The sequence below is a fragment of the Bos grunniens genome, chromosome 12 (assembly GCF_055505025.1).
Source record: "Bos grunniens cultivar Pamir isolate PY7600 chromosome 12, Bosgru_T2T1.0, whole genome shotgun sequence".
Taxonomy (NCBI): Eukaryota; Metazoa; Chordata; class Mammalia; order Artiodactyla; family Bovidae; genus Bos; species Bos grunniens.
In genome coordinates, this window is record NC_141176.1 from 78,761,442 (window position 1) to 78,784,975 (window position 23,534).

Consider the following 23,534-nt stretch of genomic DNA (forward strand, 5'->3'; position numbering starts at 1 on the left):
ATGGAGAAAAATTGAGAGAAAGTTAACTATTTAGAGGTTCCTATAAAGTTTTACAAGGAAGGATATTTTGCAAAATTGAATGAAAATGGAAATAACTGAAATTCCACAGGTAAGGCTCTTACCATTATCTTGTCACTGTCAGTAATGGTGCTCAATCTGTGTGTGATGGTTACCACAGTGCACTGGGCAAATTTCTCATGGATTGCTTTTTTTATTAACTCATCAGTTCTGGAATCAAAGAAGTTCAGTTTAGTTAGTAAAGACAGGAAAAGCAGACTTAAGACTTAAAAATATCATATACAATAATGATTTTTTTAAAATCCATGCTTTATGACTTAATCTTGTTTCTGAAAAACTAAGTATAAAATGTCTACTTACAAATTTACCATTTTTCATAAAGCAAGGGGAAATATTCTTCCCTTGAAATTATCAGAAGCTACATTTAGGAATTCTGCTCTCATAGGAAGTCTCATAACAATATTAATACCATATAACATGCTTTAGTTTCTTTCTTTGTTTTCTAGAATTAACTTTATCAAGATATTTCTTTGGGACAAAGAGAACACTTGAAAACATCTTTAAGCATCATCAAACATTTTCCATTTACCACATTTAAAATTCAGATTCCAGGTTTCATAGACCTCAGCCCTTTACCTTGGATCCGCATTTGATGTGGCTTTGTCAATAATCAATATCTGATTTGTCTTGAGAATAACCCTGGCAAGACACACCAGTTGTCTCTGTCCAACACTCAAATTTGCTCCTGTTTCTGCTAAGGCGGTATCCATTTTACCAGGAAGACCTTCAATGGTTTCTTTAAGTTGTACCTGTGGATACAGAAAGAAGAACATTTTCCTACACAAATTTCTGCTGAAGGAGATAAGCCTCATATGTTAGAGTTTTGACATCCTCAGGACTTCTTGTGTATCTTACGTGTACAGCCACCTGATGGGGAGAGCTCCTTCCAAGGAGCGTTCACTGAGAAAGATGGTAGAGTCAACTCAGGACAGAAAGATCTCAGTGTCCCCTATCCCTGCCATAGGACATCCACCAGAAACCCCACCAGGGATTAGTTAAGGAAGTCTTTTAAGAAATGAAGCTATTTCTCCCAATCTGATCTAAACAGAAAAGTTAAAAGGATCTTTACAGTTTTCCCAAAGTTTATTTTCCCTAGATCTTAGTACACTAAGGGAAATTTTTTTTAACAAAATTATTTTAGGAAGTATGATTGTCTAAAGATATAATCTTATCAGTACTTTACCATTTTGGAAGATCTTAGGTTTAAAAAAATACAAATTCAAACACTGGCAAACTGTACCTCATATATTATTAAACCTGGAGCCTACTTTGGCTTTGGTTCCTTCCAAAACTTAACCCCATATCTGTTTTTCCAGTCAAATGGATTTTCTTCAATATCATAAATGTTTTGCAGTGAGAAAACTCAGGAAAAACTGGACACAACATAACATCTTATTTCCCCCAGACCATGGCTATGGGTGGTGTTTATATTAATATACTCTGAAAAAAACTGCAATCATTGTGTATAATAGGCTCCAGTTTCAGAGAAACAGACATAGAGAACAGACCTATGCACATGGCGGGAGGAGAAGGAGGAGAAGGGGAGTTGTATGGAGAGAGTAACATGGAAATTTTCAATACCATATGTAAAATAGATAACCAATGGGAATTTGCTGTATGACTCAGGGAACTCAAACAGGGGCTCTGTAATAGGCTGAAGGGTGGGTTGGGGAGAGAGATGGGAGAGAGGTTTGGGAGGGAGGGGACATGAGTGTACCTATGGCTGATTCTTGTTGATGTATAACAGAAAACCACAAAATTCTGTAAAGCAATTATCCTTCAATAAAAAAAAATTAAAAATTGTAATCATAAGATTAAATAAAATAAACTTTTAACTGCCGGAGATAATCTGAAAGTCACTGGTTGTTAGGAGTCATTTCAACGAATATTTGTTTTGGAGAAATATTATGGAATAAGAATCAAACCCATACTATGCTTGAAGTTAAAGAACAAAAAGTAAATATACTTCAGATTAAGAGACCAACAGATTGATGAGTGATGGCCAGTGAGCAGGGACCCAGAATTACGGTGTCAAATAACAAAACACTAGGGGTGAAATGACAACATTTTCATGGTATCCTAAATGCTGGAGTGGTTCTATGAATATGATCCTGAATTATGCTCCTGATGGAGTTCAAGCTCAGCAAGAGGGAATTCTGATTTAGGATTAAGTATGGTATTGATATTTACAGAAACTAAAGGGTAAGATTTGGATTGTGATGCAAGTGCTTGTAGTGAAAATTATAAAACGGAAGATGTCAGCTTAGTCACCCCCTTTCCTCCATTACAAAGAAGAGGACTTAGTATTCTATCTATGAAACAAATTCATACATCTGCACCCAATGATGGGACTAATCAAAGGTGTGACAGCGGCAAAGCTTTTATCACTTTTCCTTTGAGCTGACATTAGTGATCTTTGTACATCAAATTGGTCTTTCATAAGACTGATGTCTTAACTTTAAAGAAATGATCTCACACTTGCTCTCAATTTGGATGATATCTCATCACTAAGCTGTTTTGTTTGTTTGTTGTTTTTTTACTTTCCTTCAGGTTTTCCACTTTGGCCTACAAGGACTGAGGCTTTTGTAAGGTGAAAATGTTTTCCAGTTAACACTGCTTTCTGAGACTGTAAGAATGAGACTAACATGAAGATGAAATAATAAAGGTATGCACTTGCTAACATCGTCAGAGTATAAAATGAATCAGTATGTGTAGAGTTTGTAGTGGTTGATAAAAAGAAATCAACAGATATTGCCCATTATTAATAATGCTGTCAGCTGGCCTCTCTTCATGTTCTGCTTTATTTTCTTCTTCACATGTATCAGCACTGAGAATTTATTACACATGCATTGACTGGTTTTCCATCTTCTCCACAAGAGTTTAAGCTAAATAGTAGAGACTTTATCAATTTTGATGACTGTGATGATCCTAGAATCTGCAACTATGCTTGTCTAAAGGTTCTCAATAAATCTTTGTTGGATGTATGAATGAAGCTATAAGTGTATCTTATCTTGTGACACCTGTTCCTATAAATTAGGAAACAAATCCATACAGAAAATTTATATATAATACTATTTTCTTACTAAAAGGAAGCATAAAAAAATATATTCTTCTAACAATTAACTGGCTCCAAGATACCATAACATCATAATGCAATTGTGGAAGGCATTTTAAAAGGTATAATTTAAGGAAAACAGAGAGAATAATACTATTGAAAACTATATATCTCAGTATAAAATGCTTGAGATTGTTTTTGAGCTTGGGAAAGTAATAAGCTACAGCAAAACTGAAAGTAATAATCTGAATTTATAAGACAACCATTTCTAGTATCATGATTTCAGTAACCTACTATATATACTGTATCTACTAGCCAGGTGCCAATGCCCCTCACAGGAGATCGTGAGATGTCAGATGGTCTCCACATTTTGTAGAACCTTCTTACTTTTCAAAAAGAAAGGTTGGTGTGGGCTGGAAGAGACACCGAAATGCAATCAACAGATGGAGAAGAGCTTTTACTAGAGCAGGACCAGCAGTAAAGGAAGTAAGCGGGGAGCCCGTTCACCTAAATACAAGGTCCTGGGAAATGGACATGTGAGCTGTCTCCACAGCCAGGATTGAATCACATGATTCCTGATGCACAGGCTGCTGACACCCAGACTTCTGAATCTTGGTTTCCTGTGTGATGAGACACACTTGTGTCCTAACAGAGATACTATCAACATCTAACATACTGGGTTATTTCTTCACAGTTTTCATAAGGCATGCCATCCTTAGTTGTCTATTCCAGGATCAAAGCTGTTTTCTTTTTTTAACAGAAGCAACATACTGCTGATTATTTTCAAGAGTTCTTGGTTGTTTTTTTGTTTTGTGTTTTTTTTTTTTTTTAACTAGAGGACAATTGTTTTATAATGTTGCAGTGGTCTCTTTGGTACATCAATGTGAATCAGTCACTATTTTAAATATATATGTATGTATATTAAATATATATATATATATATTCCTTTCTTTTCCAGAGTTTTATTTAACATGATTCCTTAACCTTTAAGAGATAAAGTGCTTCATCTTCAGGCACTACTCATGTTATATTGGTAGAGCTGCCCTTGCTTTTTAGGTGTCCCAATCAGCATTAATTTCTGATGAATTTTCCTCAATTTACAGTAAGCTATTTATCATTACATGAAAAAATGTATTTTCAGAATACCTTGAAAAAAATAACTAAGATGAGATGGGCAGCATTCATAAAACTGTCTCCCTTCTGAGTGTCCAAATTAGTCAAAGGAGAAAGAGTAGACAGAACTAAGGATTTAAAAATAAATTTAAAAATCTTCTTTTACTTTTAACTGAAGTTCTTAAAGAAGAAAATGTAGTGGTGCCTTCCTACTCTCAGGAAGACTCTGAGTTAGGGTTCACATTTTCCATTTGTTTGGCATCACTTATAAACCAATAGCTGGGGGGTGTTAATCCACCTAAATATTGATCTCTTTGCTTGAGTTATACTTAGACTGACAAATCATCTCATCACTCTGTTACTATAGGAAGTATTTCTTTATGACATTTGCATGTTTATCAGTGAAAGATTTAGTAGATATTCTAACAATTAGAATATCACATACAAGTCATAAAGGAACAATTCCTAGAGAAATACAATGATGGGATGATTCCTCCCTAGGAGATACCACTAAAGTAACAGGACCACTTCTGGAAGTGGCATATGGAAACCACACACTTCACTTTGTGAAATAAACTCATGTTTATTTCTATTTACAGAAATTTCCAAATGTACTTTATTTAAAGGTAGATCTTAGTATTGTCTACCACTTCCAGTGCTTCATCATTATTAGAATTCAGAGGCCACTACATTTTATTTTGATTTTGACTCCTACAGATGAATTAAATATGTTAGAGCCAAGTTTTAAGATAGCTTTTCAAAGGATTTATCTCCCAATTAATGTTTCTTCACTGTCCATGGAACAATGTGTTCTAAAATTCTACAGTAATTTTACTACTGGAGGATCTGTGAAGAGAGATCTCAGGCTTGGAAACAAATTGGAAAATAAGTTACCAATACTTCTAGTATTTTGAAAGGTGTGTACTAATTTCATCATTAAATCTTTCCTCCGAGTCCAGTAGAAGTGGATCCTTCCATCTTTCTTTACATTTGATGGTTAACTTCTCTACCTCTTCTCTTCTAGAATTTCACTGTAGAAAAGCTCACTGACTTAAATGAAATCAGAGGTCCACTGCTTCTCAAGTAGAAGGTGAAGCAATCGACCTGATATAAGAGCATAAAATCCTCACAGTTGCTAGAAAGCAGGGGGGGTGTGTGAGATTCAGTGCTGACATCCTTCAGAAACCAGAAATATTGGCAGGAGATTGCCAGGCCTTCAAGTCGGCTTGCTCACAGTCAAATTCATCTGTGTACTACAGATTTGAGAGCTACCCCAGAAAGGGTGACACTAAATGACAAGAAGTACCAATTCAAAACAACAACACTGTGTCATTGGGATTTGTGGGAATAAAACAAAAAATATTTTTGTTTTGAGAGAAATAGCCATGCTTCTTTGAACTGAAGAGATCAATCAAACATTAAGTATTTATTAAGTGCTTACTTTTTAAAAGCAGAAGACTGAGCTAAGTCCTATGAGGGTTTAAAATCTGTCTATAGTTTAGGGGTGGAGATACATTTTCTGCCATAAGTAGCTTAGAATCAATTTACAAAACTGAGGGAAACGCATAAAATAATTTATATTAAAATATGCCAACTAACAACATTTAACACTCAAAATCCATTTCATGAAATGGTGAGGAGATTCAAAGAAGTAGTCCAAAGGGAAACACTACACAAGTAGAAGAACATCTTCTAGAAATGAACTTAAAACTATAAAAAATGTCACAAAATCTCCAGGATTCTGTTACTGGCATTTACTTTAATCCTGCAAGTAACATTTCTGTTACTTGCAGGATTAAAATAGCAGTCAATATATAATTATTATCACATTCCAACTGTATAATTTACCCTTATAAACACTTATGAAACATCACACTATTTTAGTAGTATGATCTCATTTATCTCTCAGTTAATAATGAAAAGCTATTATTGTCTTTACTTAGTAGATGTTCCCTAATACCTGAGGAATAAAATGAATATTACAGGGTATTTGGGGTAATAAATTCACTAGGTAACCAATAGAATTTAAACCCATAATTTAAAAATCTAGTTTAGTGCTCTGCTATAGTCAAAGCTATGGTCCTCCCAGTGGTCACATATGGTTACGAGAGCTGGACTATAAGGAAAGTAGAGCACCAAAGAGTCGATGTCTTCAAACTGTGGTACTAGAGAAGACTCCTTGGACAGCAAGGAGATCAAACCAGTCAATCTTAAGGGAAATCAACCCTGAATATTCATTTCCAAGGACTGATGCTGAAGATGAAGCTCCAGTATTTTGGGCACTTGATGCGAACAGCCAACTCATTGGAAAAGTCCCTGATGCTGGGAAAGATTGAGAGCAGAAGAGGGCATCAGAGGATGAGATGGCTGGATGGCATCATTGATGCAATGGACATGAACTTGGACGAACTTTGGAAGATAGTGAAGGACAGGGAGGCCTAGCATGTTGGAGTCCATGAAGTCCCAAAGAGTCAAACACGGCTTTGGAACTGAACACAACACAACACAAAGACAAGGTAATGTGTCTAGTTGCTTTGGATTCTAGGGGGAAAGCTACAGTGGAAATATGAGGCATTGTATTCTTGCTTTTCATCAAAATCAATACACAGGTCATCGATGTTCTGCTAGGAGGTAAACAAAGTTTACCAGTTACATGGATAAGCTCCCCTTTAATTGCCTGCAGTGTTATAAATGTACACACACATATACTGATGCTAACGAATTAATAAATTTAATAAATTACCTCTTCTAAGACATTCCACAGTTCCTTATCTGTATGTTCATTGAAAGGATCCAGATTTTTCCTCATTGTTCCCGTGAATAAAACAGGTTCCTAAATAACCCAAAATAGTAAATGTTATCAGTCAACTTTATCCATTTTATTCCAATACTTACAGAATTAAAATGAACAAAATCAAAATTCACTGTAATCTTTAATAATAAGGTTGTAAATGCCCATTTACAAAAACAGTATCTCTAAAGTAATTTTCAGTTGTATAAACTGTACTGCAAAATACCCTCTGGACCATTGAACACTAACAAAAGAAAGTTCTGAAGTGTGTCACCTTAAGAAAAACCTGAAGAACAGAAAGGAAGATTTGACTTTTTCAATTCCTCACTGGTAATGCCTACTTAATTTAAAAAAAAATGAGGATATAATTATTTGAGAAATTTTATACCAACAGCACTAGATAAATTGTCAATTCTGGTGTGATACTAGGACATACCAAGAGCATGATTAGTTGAGGTTTGAAAGGGTTAATAGTCAGGCAGGTATGGAGGTTAGGGTCTCCAAAGATGGGGAGAAGGCAAAAAGGCACATTCCTTGGCATAGCAGGAGGTTTCTCAAATCCTGTGTTGCTATGGGGACTATCTGAAACTAACTTTCTCAAACCTCCAGCTAATATCTGCTCAGCAAAACAGTATATCTTGCTCAAGGAAATATCCTCTCTTAAGCTATGTTAATGAAAAAATCTATCTTTCTTAGAAACCTGCTTTTCTTTAAAAACTAATGTCAGCTGCTTTATGGATACAATTTATCTCACCCAGAGATACTTCAGTGGGAGACTGCTCCCCTCCTGCAGATGCTATCTCAGAATGTATGTTATGGGAGAGGAGCCTGGTGCAGTTCTATCAGCCAGCCTTGTGTTTCTTTTATCTATGATTAGCATCTCACTAACAATATATAAAGCCTTGCTAAAGATTAGCAAGTTGGTACTTATTCTCCTAGGCCCGCCCTTCCAGTGCCTTTTGCTGGAAGCTTTCTCTATCCCTGTTATGTTAAAAAAAAAACTTTGCTACACAAAAGCTCTGAGTGGTCAAAAGTGGTTGTCTTTGGTCCTGGATTAAAATTCTCTCCCCTGGAGACAAAGAATACTGGCTCCATTCATAGTCATAACCTTTCAGGTTTGTGCCTCAAAGCAGAACTATTAAATAGTTTCACATTGGCACTGAAGAATAAAGATTAGGCTATTTTCTCTACTGGTAAAACAGTCTTCCCATGATCTGGAATCTTTCCACATCTGTGAATGAAACATCTCCACACATGCAAAGAGAATGTCAATGACCGGGGCCTAAGGCTTCTCTTCGGAGAAGGCAATGGCACCCCACTCCAGTGTTCTTGCCTGGAAAATCCCATGGACGGGGGAGCCTGGTGGGCTGCCATTTATGGGGTCGCACAGAGTCAGACACGACTGAGTGCCTTCACTTTCACTTTTCACTTTCATGCTTTGGAGAAGGAAATGGCAACACATTCCAGTGTTCTTGCCTGGAGAATCTCAGGGACAGGGGAGCCTGGTGGGCTGCCATCTATGGGGTTGCACAGAGTCAGACACAACTGAAGCGACTTAGCAGCAGCAGCAGCAATTCTTAGGGCCAAAGAATTGGTGCTTTTGAACTGTGGTGTTGGAGAAGACTCTTGAGAGTCCTTTGGACTGCAAGGAGATCAAACCAGTCCATCCTAAGGGAAATCAGTCCTGAATGTTCATTAGAAGTACCAATGCTGAAGCTGAAACCAATACTTTGGCCGCCTGATGCGAAGAACTTCTTGGAAAAGATCTGGGAAAAGAGCTGGGAAAGATTGAAGGCAAGAGGAGAAGGAGATGACAGAGGATGAGATGGTTGGATGGCATCACCAGCTCGATGGACATGAGTTTGAGCAAGCTTCTGGAGTTGGTGATGGACAGGGAAGCCTGGTGTGCTGCAGTCCATGGGGTCTCAAAGAGGCAGACACAACTGAGCAACTGAACTGAACTGAAGGCTCCTCAGTCCATGTAGAGATTACCTTTGAGTCTGCATCAGCTGGTCCCCACTTCTCTCACCTATGTACCAGATGACCTGCCTCACAGAACCTCATTACTAACTGCAAGGTCAGGATGACCTGAAATCTATTGTGACCTGTGTCATAATAAAATTATTTTAATGTAAAGAGTTCTTCCTATTCATCTACTTTAGGAGGAGCCAGAAGCAATTTACTCTGGAAATAAAATATCTTTCTGGGTTTCAGGAGAGAATCTTATACATAAGCTCATGTAAGCCATTTAAGTTTTCTTCTGGAAGGCTCTAATAAGCCAGGCCATAGAATATGAGCAACAGAGAAGAGTGCAATTGGCTCCTTTCAGTGGATGGCACAGAACAAGGAGGTGTGAGAACAAGAGGAAATCTGACTCTTCCACAAATGCCTGGAACTGCTCAGAATCACCAGCCTCAAACTGCACTGTTCCTCCTCACTTCATAAAAGCCTGAGGAGAAACATGAAGAAGACAGACTTCTTTTCCCCCACCATGAAGAAGAATGACACTCAGCCTCCTCTACCTTCCTTCCCTGTTGTCTTTGTTTCGAGTCTGGTGAGAGAGAAATGGATGCAGAAAACATACGGTGTGCCGCCAAAAAAAAGATGCATCCCTAAGCAAAATCTAAAATAAAATTTATAAAAAAATAAAAAGGACAAAAAAATATTAATAAACTAGTGAGAATTCAAAAAAAAAAAAAAGACATTTAACTTTAACCTTCATTTGCAGAAGGTTGATTAAGTGACTGATATATCCTCAAAAGCAATGAAAGTCACTGGTCATATGACATGTCAAAATTAGTGACTTGAACTGCAAAATCCTGAGACCCAAATTTAAGGTCTCCTTAAAACTTGAATTTAGGGTCAAAGAGTAAACAACCATGTAAGTGTGGTAAGAGTTCCTGATCAGAGGAATACCATTCTGCCTCAGATTTAAAAACAAGAAGTTGTTACTCTTTCTAATTTTCAACTCTAAGATTCTAACAAGCCAGATGATTTCTTTTCTTTTAGCTATTTCCATGAGGCTTACACAAATGACATGGCCAAGCAAGGAGAAGCTGGTGCCCAGTATTCACCCCCCTCCTCTGACTCTGCTCTACTTTCCCCCAGGAACCTAAACTATGGACAGGATTCTGCTCTGAGCTCAAGATGAGAGACTCTTTGAGAACTAGTGTTTGAGGAGATAAAGAGACTGAAAGAGGCCACCTAAAGGAACCAGCTTTAAGCCTAACCAGGAGAAGAGAGACCAGGCCTCTTTGCTTATAACTACAACAAGAATGTTTCTTTGCCCATCATAGCTTATGTGACCTGAACATTTTTTCCTTCAGGCTCCTTTCAAAGGGCAAATTCACATCCCATAAGAGGTATAGGGTTTGATAAAGTGCCATATGGTTTTCAAAGTACACTCTAGAGAGGTGTTACCTAAGCTAATTTGTGAAAAATATTAAATTGCTTTGTTTTTAAAAGGTTGGTTGCTCAGTGGTAAAGAATCCACCTGCCAGTGCAGGAGAGCATTTGATCCCTGGGTTGGGAAGATCCCCTGGAGAAGGAAATGACAGTATTCTTGCTTGGGAAATCTCATGGACAGAGGAGTCTGGCCCACTACAGCCCGTGGGGTTACAAAGAGCTGGACATGACTGAATGACTGAACAACAACACATGAACACATTTGCTGGTTCAAGAGAACAGGCATAAAGTTAAACCCCACTTAAAGTTAAATCAAAGCAACTTCCCTGGCAATCTAGTGGTTAAGACTTCACCTTCCAATGCAGGGGTGGCAGGTTTGATCCCTGGTGAGGGAGCTAAGATCTCATCTGCCTTGTGGCCAAAAACAGGAACATAAAACAGAAACAATATAGCAACAAATTTAATAAAGACTTAAAAAAAAGTTCAATCAGGGTCTATTTTATAATCAGGGTCTATTTTGTAATCTGGGCCTCACTGTCATCTCCCTCACCTTCTCTTTAGGAAACTCCTTGAAGCAGACAAAGCTCATCAAAGACTAGGAGACTAAAATTGGATTCTTTGCAGCAGAGGGAGTCCCTCACTTCTGAGCCCCTGACCAACATCTGCAGCTGCTTCATGCTGAGCTTTAAACAGAGCCCCTAGACACTCTGTAGGACTTCAAAAGATTCTGCTAATTATCACCAAACCACTGCTGATTGTCACACACATTAAAAAAAAAAAAAAAAAACTGTTTCAGCATTTTCCCATTGCAATACATGTTCTCACTTAGGTCTACACTGTCAGTCTAAAGGATATATTAGGCAATTATGCATGCTTACTTAGCATTATTAGATGCTAAGCAAACTATGGAAGAACACAGTTTAGTAAAGAAGAATATTTCTTTTTGTTATGACACGCCAAATGTATATCCCCAAAATCAGCAAAATTTTAATGAAAAAGTGAATGAAAAGAATGATTTATAAAAATGTTAACTGATTGAAACTCTATTTTGCTTGAAATAAGCAGGCCATTTGCAAACAATATTTGAATGTGTGAATGTGTTTTATAGTGTGGCATTCACTTCGGTTTCTACTTATTGTTCTTTCATCACTTGCCAAATAAAAGCTAATAAAACTGCTCACAGTAGACACATACTGGAAGGGCAGATAAAGATCAAATTAATGATCTTTTATTTTTTTGGCAGCACCATGCAGCTTGTGGGATCCTAGTTTCCCAATGAGGAATTGAACCAGGGCCACAGCAGTGAGAGCAGAGTTCTAATCACTGGAGCACCTGGGAATTGCCAGTGATCAGTTCTCAGTAGATATTATTTAAAGTACCTAACTCTAAGTAATCATGTAAATAAACTAATTTTATAAATAAATGTACAAATATTTACACTGAAAGATACAACAGTGTAGAGATTTATGTTAGTGTTAGGGGAAGCACACTGACTGAAACCGCCTACCCTGGCCAGGCACCATAGTAACATTTGCATGAGGTCCTGGTAAGGAACATGGAACTAATAAACCGTCACCAACTGGAAGAGTTCGGGAAAGGTCAAAAGGAGACACCACATGTCTGATCACCTCCCAGAATCCTTCTCTCTGGCATCCATCTTGGCCGAAAGAAGCATGCACCACCAGGAAGGACTTTGAGTTAGAATGATATGCTAAAGACAATTCCAGGTTGTCTGGAAACTAATCCCATCAAATAAAACTGGAGACTGTGAACCACGTGGCAGAGTTGTTCTTCTGGGTTCCCTTACCCTACTGCTCTCCACCTGGGTGCTCTTTCCCAATAAAATCTCTTGTTTTGTCAGCACATGTGTCTCCTCATTTCTGAGTGTTAGACAAGAGCCCAGTTTCAGGTCCTGGAAGGGGTCCCCCTTCCTGCAACAGTAGGACACCCAACCTTCATGTAAATATACATTACATTTATTGGCCCATGTATATTTTTTTTCCTGAAAGTACAAATAAACCTCATTGAATAAGAGTTGGCTGGCACAACAGTCAGGAAAATATTCTTATTCAATGTAACAATTTAAATAAAACATTAGTTTCTAAACTATTTTTTCATTATGGTTCATACTTCTTAAAATGTAATTCATTATGTCATACTCAGTACTGATTTTTTCCTTTGTTACAAACATAACACAAGGTCATTTTAGGTGTGTGACCCAAAAATAGCCACTCTGAATCAGAGCATTTAGTGCAATAAATTGATAAACCTTCAACACAACTGCAGACTGAAAACTGCAGTCTTACTGGACCTTTGCATATGCTGCTGGAAGAAAGACTATAAACTATGTTGAAAAGAAACCCTACCCACTAACTGAAACTTAAAATGACCTAAGACGAAGACAAAAACCATTGAAGTGGTTACAAACAAAGCAGATAAAGGACAATCTTTATCCTCATCATGTCAGTCACAAAGCAAGAACCTGCCCTCCACTAAAGTATATCAAGAATATATCAGAGAAGTCAGAGCAGCTCTGATTCACCTTCTTCAACTTACTAAAGAAAACTCAGGGAATAAAAACACCAAAGAGCAGAATGGGCTGTGTAAAAAATACTTAGATTTTGCTTTGATTTAAAAGAAAAAAAAAAGGAACTATCAAATATAATAATGAATCTATTTAACCATGATAAAGATGCTGTTGATCTGTGCCAACCTTTAAGCTACAATCATAAATATTGAATTCACAGGCAATCTCTCAATTGAAAACATCTTTGTGTTCAAAGGGGTTCTATGTGTAGAGTATCACCCAAAAGAAGTTTTGAAATCCATTTTCCAGATCCTTTCAGATAAGCAGCTACTTCCTGAATATAATCTTACTTTGGTGTTCTTTTTGGGGAATATACTTAACTACTTCATATTCTGAGCACAAAGCATGCACAGACTTCAGCTACTGTTCCATTTAAGGAAATTATCTAGGAAGTACTTTCATATTTTGAAATTTTGAACACAAATTGAGTAGAACTTTCCTAAAATTACACAGTATCATATAAATGTATGACAAAACCAATACAATATTTTAAAGTAATTAGCCTCCAATTAATATAAATAAATTTATATTAAAAAATAAATAAAGATATAAGACAACAATTCAAAAGGAAAAAAAAAAAGAAAGTTCCCCCTAAGACTCCAGGACTGATGGTATATATCACCACTTCCTTGCCTCTGGTTCCAAGGCAAGTCCTTGTTGCTATCACATCTCCCCATTTCTGACCTGTTCATGGTGGGGTCAATAGTGATGGGGAAGAGGCCATCCTGGAAGCTGTTGCTGCTCACAGGGTCACAGAGCAGAGGGAGTCAGGGAAGATGATTCAGACCTGGATCACCTAAGTGAGGCAACTCAAAGAAAGAGCACTGTGCTCCCCCTTGGCAGAGTCTGAGCTCAGCTTCCTAGGACTCCTAAATCAAGGTGTTGAGAAAACAAGTATCACTGCTTCCTATTTGTTTGGGGAAAGAGGATTGTAAGTTTTCTGCTCTGAGACAAGTAACTTCAAGTAACCACAGTATCAGATTTTCTCCTGCTGGATTCTGCATTTGGGAATCTCTCTAAATTAAAGTCCAGGCTTTGCCCCTTTGTAAGTTAAGTTTCCAGTGCCCCAGTTTTAAAATCTGTAAGATAAGGATAACCATAGAATTCTTGTGAGCAAAAAGTGGGAGATGGTAGAGAAAGAGGGTAAAACATGTTAAAGTGAAAATCACTCAGTCGTGTCCAACTCTTTGTGACCCCATGGACTATACACTCCATGAAATTCTCCAGGCCAGAATACTGGAGTGGGTAGCCTTTCCCTTCTTCAGGGGATCTTCCCAATCCAGGGATCAAACCCAGGTCTCCCACACTGCAGGCGGATTATTTACCAACTGAGCACCAGGGAACATGTTAAAACATGTTAGTTCAATTCAGTCACTCAGTCATGTCCCACTCTTTGCGACCCCATGGACTGCAGCATGCCAGGCTCCCCTGTCCATCACCAACTCCCAGAACTAAGGATTCCACAAATGTTAGGGATTATTATTAATACCTGTGTAACTTGTCAGGGCCAGCAACAAACACTAGAGCAGCAGAAATGAGAGACAGAGGCCCTGTCCTCAAGGACAGGAACAAAATAGTCAAGAATGTGGGGAGGGCTAAAAAAATGCCAGAGATTTTCATGGTGGACTAAACAATATAAGGGTGCACAGGGTGGTGTGCACGAAAGAACGTTATGGGAGTGGAGCCAAAAATCAAAAGATAAAAAGGAAGTGATATTCTTTCCTCTTGTTCCTTATTGAAAAGACAGATTTTTCTGTTTTGCCTTTCCCTAAAACTCCTATTTTGCTAATCTTTTTTCCCTTCACTCTTTACATTTATATAAACAATGTGCTTTACACTGTAAACAACAAATGTAAAGAAAATCACCCAAAACCACAAAAATATAAACAGAAATTAAACAGCAAAATCAGTCTAGAATGTGTTACTCTTTTTACTTAGTTCAGTTCAGATGCTCAGTCGTGTCTGACTCTTTGCAACCCCATGAATCACAGCATGCCAGGCCTCTCTGTCCATCACCAACTCCCGGAGTTCACTCGGACTCACATCCATCGAGTCACTGATGCCATCCAGCCATCTCATCCTCTGTTGTTCCCTTTTCCTCCTGCCCCCATCCTTCACAGCATCAGAGTCTTTTCTAATAAGTCAACGCTTCACATGAGGTAGCCAAATTACTGGAGTTTCAGCTTCAGCATAATTCCCTCCAAAGAAATCCCAGGGCTGATCTCCTTCAGAATGGACTGGTTGGATCTCCTTGTAGTCCAAGGGACTCTCAACAGTCTTCGCCAACACCACAATTCAAAAGCATCAATTCTTCGGTGCTCAGCTTTCTTCACAGTCCAACTCTCACATCCATACATGACCACTGGAAAAACCATAGCCTTGACTAGATGGACCTTTGTTGGCAAAGTAATGTCTCTGCTTTTCAATGTGCTATCTAGGTTGGTCATAACTTTTCTTCCAAGGAGTAAGTGTCTTTTAATTTCATGGCTGCAGTCACCATCTGCAGTGATTTTTGAGCCCGAAAAAATAAAGTCTGACACTGTTTCCACTGTTTCCCCATCTATTTCCCATGAAGTGATGGGACCGGATGCCATGATCTTCATTTTCTGAATGTTGAGCTTTAAGCCAACTTTTTCACTCTCCTCTTTCACTTTCATCAAGAGGATTTTTAGTTCCTCTTCACTTTCTGCCATAAGGGTGGGGTCATCTGCATATTGATATTTCTCCTGGCAATCTTGATTCCAGCTTGTGCTTCTTCCAGACCAGCGTTCCTCATGATGTACTCTGCATATAAGTTAAATAAGCAGGGTGACAATATACAGCCTTGACGTACTCCTTTTCCTATTTGGAACCAGTCTGTTGTTCCATGTCCAGTTCTAACTGTTGCTTCCTGACCTGCATATAGGTTTCTCAAGAGGCCGGTCAGGTCGTCTGGTATTCCCATCTCTTTCAGAATTTTTCACAGTTTATTGTAATTCACACAGTCAAAGGCTTTGGCATAGTCAATAAAGCAGAAATAGATGTTTTTCTGGAGCTCTCTTTTTTTTTTTTTCAATGATCCAGCAGATGTTGGCGATTTGATCTCTGGTTCCTCTGCTTTTTCTGAAACCAGCTTGAACATCTGGAAGTTCACGGTTCACGTTTTGCTGAAGCCTGGCTTGGAGAATTTTGAGCATTACTTTACTAGCATGTGAGATGAGTGCAATTGTGCGGTAGTTTGAGCATTCTTTGGCATTGCTTTTCTTTGGGATTGGAATGAAAACTGACCTTTTCCAGTCCTGTGGCCACTGCTGAGTATTCCAAATTTGCTGGCATATTGAGTGTAGCACTTTCACTGCATCATCTTTCAGGATTTAGGAAGTCTAGAAGTAATACTGGAAAGGTCAATGCCCTGATCCTTAAGGATAGTAATAGTTGTTTCTGACTGAGGATTCCTAAGAACTAGAAATGAGCCACAACTGTTTTCTTATCCAGTTATATCTTCACAACAAATCTGTGCAGCAGTAAATACTAGGACTGGTTTAAGGATCAGGGCGATGAACCTTAGAAGCTGAGTTACTTCATCAAGGCCCCATAGTCATATGAGGCAGAGCAGAAATAAAAATGTGGGTCATGTTGATACTTGGTCTACACTCTTAAACATTCTATCACTGGCTGCCTCCTGAATGACTTTCTTGGACCTTTTACACATTGCAGAATCTCTTCAGATTCTCTCTCTTGAGTCAACCAGTATTGTGTATTGGAGATAAAAGCATATACAGGTTCTGTGTTTACAATGGCTGGTGGATAATAAGCATAATAATGTTTTGTAAGCAAACTCTCTGGAGTGTGTACCTAGAGAAGACCCAAACATAGAATGGAAACTGGTGGAACAATCCAAAACCTGGTGATGTCAAGGGATGTTCAGTCTTTGCTCAGATGTACTGCCAAAATATTACTTGTGGAGCCAAGAATCATTCAGTGTTATATCTTTATTTATAGAGTATTTTTATGTACACAGGCACACAACCTTTTCTTATCAAGAAGCATTAACAGGGCAAATTTATAGATCCTTTCATCTATAGATATAAAAGTACCTTTGAGACATCCTAATTATTTCCAAAACTAATTTCATCTTGCCCATTTCAGAGATGGGTACAATCAAAACATAAATCTTGGGAATTTAAACTCATTTTGCTCTTCTTGTTCAGTCGCGCAGTCACCTCCGATTCTGCCACCCCATGGACTGTAGCACACCAGCTTTCCCTGTCCTTGACCATCTCCCAGAGTTTGCTTAAACTCATTTCCATTGAGTCGGTGATGCCATCCAACCTTCTCATCCTCTGTTGTCCCCTTCTCCTCCTGTCTTCAATCTTTCCCAGCATTGGGGTCTTTTGAAATGAGTCAGTTCTTCACATCAGGTGGCCAAAGTATTGGAGTTTCAGCTTCAACATCAGTCCTTCCAATGAATATTCAGGACTGATCTCCTTTAGGATTGACTGGTTTAATTTTCTGGCTGTCCAAGGGAGTCTCAACAGTCTTCTCCACCTCCACAGTTGGAAGGCGTCAGTTATTAGGCGCTCAGCCTTTTTTTATTGTCCAGCTCTCACATCCATACATGACTACTGGAGAAATTAGTGCTTTGACTACACAGACCTTTGTAGACAAAGTAATATCTCTGCTTTTTAATATGCTGTCTAGGTTAGTCATAGCTTTTCTTCCAAGGAGCAAGTTTCTTTTAATTTCATGGCTGCAGTCACCATCTGCAGTGATTTTGGAGCCCAAGAAACTAAAGTCTGTCACGGTTTCCATGGTTTCCCTATCTATTTGATATGAAGTAATGGGACTAGATGCCATGATCTTTGTCTTTTGAATGTTGTATTTTAAGCCAGCTTTTTCATTCTCCTCTTTCACTTTCACTCTTGCCTTCATGAAGAGGCTCTTTAGTTCCTCTTTGCTTTCTACCATAAGGGTGGTATCATCTGCATATCAGATGTTATTGATATTTCTCCCAGCAATCTTGATTTCAGCTTTTGCTTCATCCATTCAGGCATTTCACATGATGTACTCTGCATATAAGTTAAATAAGCAGGGTGACAATATACAGCCTTGACGTACTCCTTTTCCTATTTGGAACCAGTCTGTTGTTCCATGTCCAGTTCTAACTGTTGATTCCTGACCTGCATACAGGTTTCTCAGGAGGCAGATAAGGTGGCCTGGTATTCCCATCTCCTTAAAAATTTTCCACAGTTTGTTGTGATGAACACAAAGTCTTTAGCATCACCAGTGAAACAGAAGTAGATGTTTTTGTGGAATTCTCTTGTTTTTTCTGTGATCCAATGGATGTTGGCAATTTGATCTCTGGTTACTCTGCATTTTCTAAATTGAGCTTGGACATCTGGAAGTCCATGGTTCTTGTACTGTTGAAGCCTAGCTTGAAAGATTTTGAGCATTGCTTTGCTAGTATATGAATTGAATACAATTGTGCATTAGTTTGAACTTTTCTTGGCATTGCCCTTCTTTGGGATTGATATGAAAACTTACCTTTTCCAGTCCTGCGGTCACTGGTGAGTTTTCAAATTTGCTGGCATATTGAGTGCCATGCTTTCACAGCATCATCTTTGAGGCTTTGAAATAGCTCAGCTGGAATTCCATCACCTCCACTATTTTTTTTTTTTCATAGTGATTCTTCCTAAGGCCCCCCTGACTTCACACTTCAGGATGTCTGGCTCTAGGTGAGTGATCATACTGTCACATTATCCAGGTCATTCAGATATTTTTTGTATAGTTCTTGTGTGTACTCTTGCCACCTTTTCTTAATATCTTTTGCTTCTGTTAGGTCCATACCATTTCTGTCTTTTATTGTGGGCATCTTTGCATTAAATGTTCCCTTGGTATCTCTAATTTTCTTGCAGAGATATCTAGTCTTTCCCATTCTGTCGTTTTCCTCTATTTCTTTGCATTGTGTTTAAAAAGGCTCTCTTATCTCTCCTCGCTATTCTCTGGAACTCTGCACTCAAATGGGTATATCTTTCCTTTTCTCCTTTGCCTTTAACTTCTCTTCTTTTCTCAGCTATTGGTAAGGCCTCCTCAAACAACCATTTTGCCTTTTTGTATTTCTTTTTCCTGTGCATGGTTTTGATCATCTATTTATTTCCTACTATTATCACTAAGTGATGAATCTAATAGCCAGAGAGAATCTTAAAATACAGATTTTATCTGCTGAAAATTTCTTCCCACTTTTCCTGAAAGGAATTTTTTTTTTTTTAATTTAAATTGTGGTGAAAGTTGCTCAGTTGTGTCTGACTCTTTGTGACCAAATGGACGGTACAGTCCATGGAATGCTCCAGGCCAGAATACTGGAGTGGGTAGCCTTTCCCTTCTCCAGGGGATCTTCCCAAACCAGGGATTGAACCCAGATCTCCCAAGTTGCAGGGAGATTCTTTACCAGCTGAATCACAAGGGAAGCCCTAAATAGTGGTAAAATACACATAACATTTTCTACCTAACCCCTTAAATGTATTTACAGTTCAGTGGTAATAAATACATTCCCATTTTCATAGAGCCATCACTACTATCCTGGCACAGAATTTCTTTCATTTTTCAAAACTGAAACTCTGTATCCATTAAAAAACTACTCCCCTCCACTTTGTCCCTGCAATTCCTGGTAACCCTCTTTCTTGTTTCTGTCTCCATTAATTGACTAAACTAGGTACCTCACATTAGTAGAATCATACAGTATTTGTCATTTGTGACTGTTTTATTTCACTTAGCACAGTGACCTCAAGGTTTTCTGTGTTGTAGCATGCCTCAAAATGTCCTTCCTTTAGAAGGCTGAATAATATTCCATGAGCAACTACTGTAGTCCTGAAACTTGACTTCACTGTGTCTGAGCCTATGGATCTGTGATGGTGGCTTTGTGAACACAGTGTCTGAAGGACACCAGGGATGATTGTCTGCATTCCCTTAGTTTATGCAGAGCTAAAACAGTGTATTTCATGAGCCCACACAATTGGTGACAGGTTATACCAGGGAACAGACTCCTTGGTGTACAGCTCTGGCAGAGGAATACTCAGTGGCTCCACTCCAAGTGGGAGAGCTCCAAGTCTGCCTACACTGCAGCTCAGAAACAGATATGGGGACTTCTATGCTAATAACTGGGGAGCAGATCCTTTCCCTGAGAGGACTATGAAACCACAGAGGAATGAGGAAGCCCCACACGACATCAAGTGCAGGCTTTGGTCACCACACCAGTCATATCGACTACAGAGGAGATAACCACCAGCTCACACTGAGGAAAGATGCAGGAGGCATCCACATGGTAATAAAAACAGTCTCACACTAAAATATTAAACTCACACAGTCTACATAGGGATACTCCCACATAAAAACAGCCTTGCAAGACCATAGTAGGTAACTGTTTCTCTTAAATTCCTAGAGTAAGAGAAATATAAGTAAAATGAAGAAGTAGAGAAACCACTCCTAATTAAAAGTTCAAAAGAAATCCCCTGAAAGAATGATGAAACAGACTTCTTCAGTCTAATGCAGTCTGAGTTCAAAAAGAAAGAAATGAAAATTCTGAAGGAATTAAGAAAGATTATCAATAGAAATGTAGAAAACTTTAAAAGTGAACCAGAAACTAGAAAGAGGAACCAAGAAAAATTAGAAAACTTATTTTCTCAGACAAAAGCTGAGCTAAAGGCCTCCTAAAACTAAAGCTCAAATACTTTGGCCAAGTGATGCAAAGAGCTGACTCACTGGAAAAAACTGAATGCTGGAAAAGACTGAAGGCAAAATAAGAAGGGGGTGGAAGAGCATGAGATGATTTGATAGCATCACCAACTCAATGGGTATGAATTTGAGTAATCTCTGGGAGACAGTGGAGGACAGAGGAGCCTGAAGTGCCACAGTCCAAGGGGTTGCCAAGAGTCTGATACGTCTTAGCAACTGAACGAAAACATAGACAATAAATAGAAAATTGCAGAAGAATGAATAAATGATGTGGAAGGTAGAATAATGGAAATCACTGAATGAGAACAGTAGATGGACAAATAAAAAATGAAAGCAATCAGAATCCTATGGAACATATAAAGTGTGCCAATCTATACATGACGGGGACCCCAACAGGAAGATAAAGAGAAAATTGGATAAAAAAAAAAGGTATTTGAAGAAATTAGGGCTTAAAATTTCCCAAACCTAAAGAAGGAACCAAATATTCAAGTACAGGAAGTACAGAGGGTCCCAAACTAGATGAACACAAACAGATATACACAAAGACATATTTAAAATGGCAGAAGTTAAAGAAAGCATTTTAAAGGCAGCAAGAGAAAATGAGTTAATTACAAGGTAATTTCCATAAGTCTATCAGTTGATTTCTCTATAGAAATTAAGAAGTGGCAAGATACATTCAATGTATTGCAAGAGAAAAATCTGCAACCTAGGATACTCTATACAAAAAAATATAATCATTTAGAATAGGAGAGGTAAAGAATTTCTCACACAGGCAAAAACTAAAAGGATACAGCAATATTAAACCTATCCTAGAAGATACATTGAAAGTCTTCTCTGAATAAAAAGGCAAGAAAATAAAGAAAAGAGAAGATCAAATTGGAAAATAAATCAGTTAAATAATTCAGTACACAGATAGAAAAAAAAAAAAAAAAAAAACCTTTTTGTTAAAGCAATGATAATTGCAATGAACAGCAAAAGGATAAATACGAAGATGTAGAACAGAACATCAAAATCACAAAATGTGTGGGAGGAAAGTAATAAAATTTAGATTTTTTCTTAGAATGTGTTTGAGCCTAATATGACTACTAATCTAAAACAGGTGTCACATTAGCTATAGCAAGAGATTAATATACTTGCAAAACAGAGTATCAACAAATCAAAAACATACAGTAGACTCACAAAAATCAAAAGAAGAAAGCAAAAGCACAACATAAAAGAAAACTGTCAAATCAAAGAAGGAAAAACAAATGAAAAACATGAAATACAAAATTAACTGGAAAACAAGGTTTAATATAGAAATAAACATTTATCTATTGATAATTACTTTACATGTCAATGGACTAAATGCTCCCATAAAGAGACAAAGAGTGGAAGATTGGATTAAAAAAAACAAGAGCCTATAATTTTCTGCCATTGTGAGATGTGCAACAGGGCAAAGGATACATGTAGACTGAAAGTGAAGGGATGAAAAAAGGTATTTCATGCAAATGGAAATGACAAGAAAGTGAGGGCTCACAATACTCATGTCAGACAAAATAGACTTTAAGACAAAGGCCATAAAGAAAGATAAAGAAGGACATTATAGAATCATAAAAGGGTCAATACAAGAAGAGAATATTACATTCATCAACATAATTGTACCTAATACAGAAACACCCAAATTCATAAAACAAACAGAAATAAAGGTAGAAGCTGACAGAAACACAACAATAGTAGGAGACCTTAATACCCCACTGACATCAATGGACAGATCTTCCAGACAGAAATCAATGCAGCAACAGAGATCCTAAACAATACAATAGAATAGTTAGACTTAATTGATGTTTCAGGACATTACATTACAGTCCCCAAAACACAGAATATACATTCTTAAGTGTACATGGAACATTCCCAAGACTAGACCACATACTTGGTCACAAAAAAAGCCTCAACAAATATAAAAAAAAATAAATTATTTCAAGCATCTTTTTTGACCACAAGGGCATGAAACTAGAAACCAAAAACAGAGAAACAAGGTAAGCATGTTTATATGGACACTATATACTATGTTACTAAAACAAACAATGGGTCAATGATGACATCAGAGAAAAAATTTACACCCTGAGACAAATAACAGTGAAAACACAACCAGACAAAATCTATGGGATGCAGCAAAGACAGTTCTTAGAAGGAATTTCATAGCAGTACAGGTCTTCCTTAAAAAAAAAAAAAAACTCAAGTAAATAGCATAACCTATCACCTAAGAATTAAGGAAAAAATAACAAACAAAACCTAAAGTCAGCAGAAGGAAGGAAAAAATAAAGATCAGAGAAGCAATAAATAATATAGCGATTAAAAAAAATTCAAGAAAACCTAGAGTTGGTTCTTTGAAAGGGTAAACAAAATTGACAAACCTTTGTCCAGACTCACCAAGAAGAAAAGAGAGAACATAAGTAAACAAAAAGAAATGGAAGAGGAGAAATAAGACCTGATATTTTAGAAATGAAAAAGAGAATACTACAAAGATTTAGACGCCAAAAAATTGAAGAGGCTAGAAGAAATGGACAAGTTTCTAGAAACACATAGCCCACCAAAACTGAATCAAGAAGAAACATAATTTGAGCATACTACACACTAGAAATAAAACAGATTCTGTAATATATTTTTTTTTAATCTCTGCAAATAAAGTCCAAGAGAAAATGGCTTCACTGGGAATTCTATCAAACATACAAAGAAGAACCTATACCAATCCTTCTCAAGCTCATCCAAAACACAGAAAATGAGGGAACACTCCCAAAGTCACTCTATGAGGCCAC

General features: G+C 37.6%; 1 protein-coding gene across 1 annotated transcript in view; it reads right to left on the reverse strand.

The window, feature by feature from the left end:
* Positions 1–23,534, reverse strand: part of LOC147361955 (ATP-binding cassette sub-family C member 4-like) — a 215,456-nt gene that overhangs the window by 30,520 nt on the left and 161,402 nt on the right. The window contains exons 27-29 of the mRNA XM_086330262.1: positions 6,990–7,079; positions 655–827; positions 123–228 (exon numbers count right to left, since the gene is read on the reverse strand). Coding sequence (XP_086186388.1) covers positions 123–228; positions 655–827; positions 6,990–7,079 — 369 coding nt within the window. The remainder of the gene's footprint in view (positions 1–122; positions 229–654; positions 828–6,989; positions 7,080–23,534) is intronic.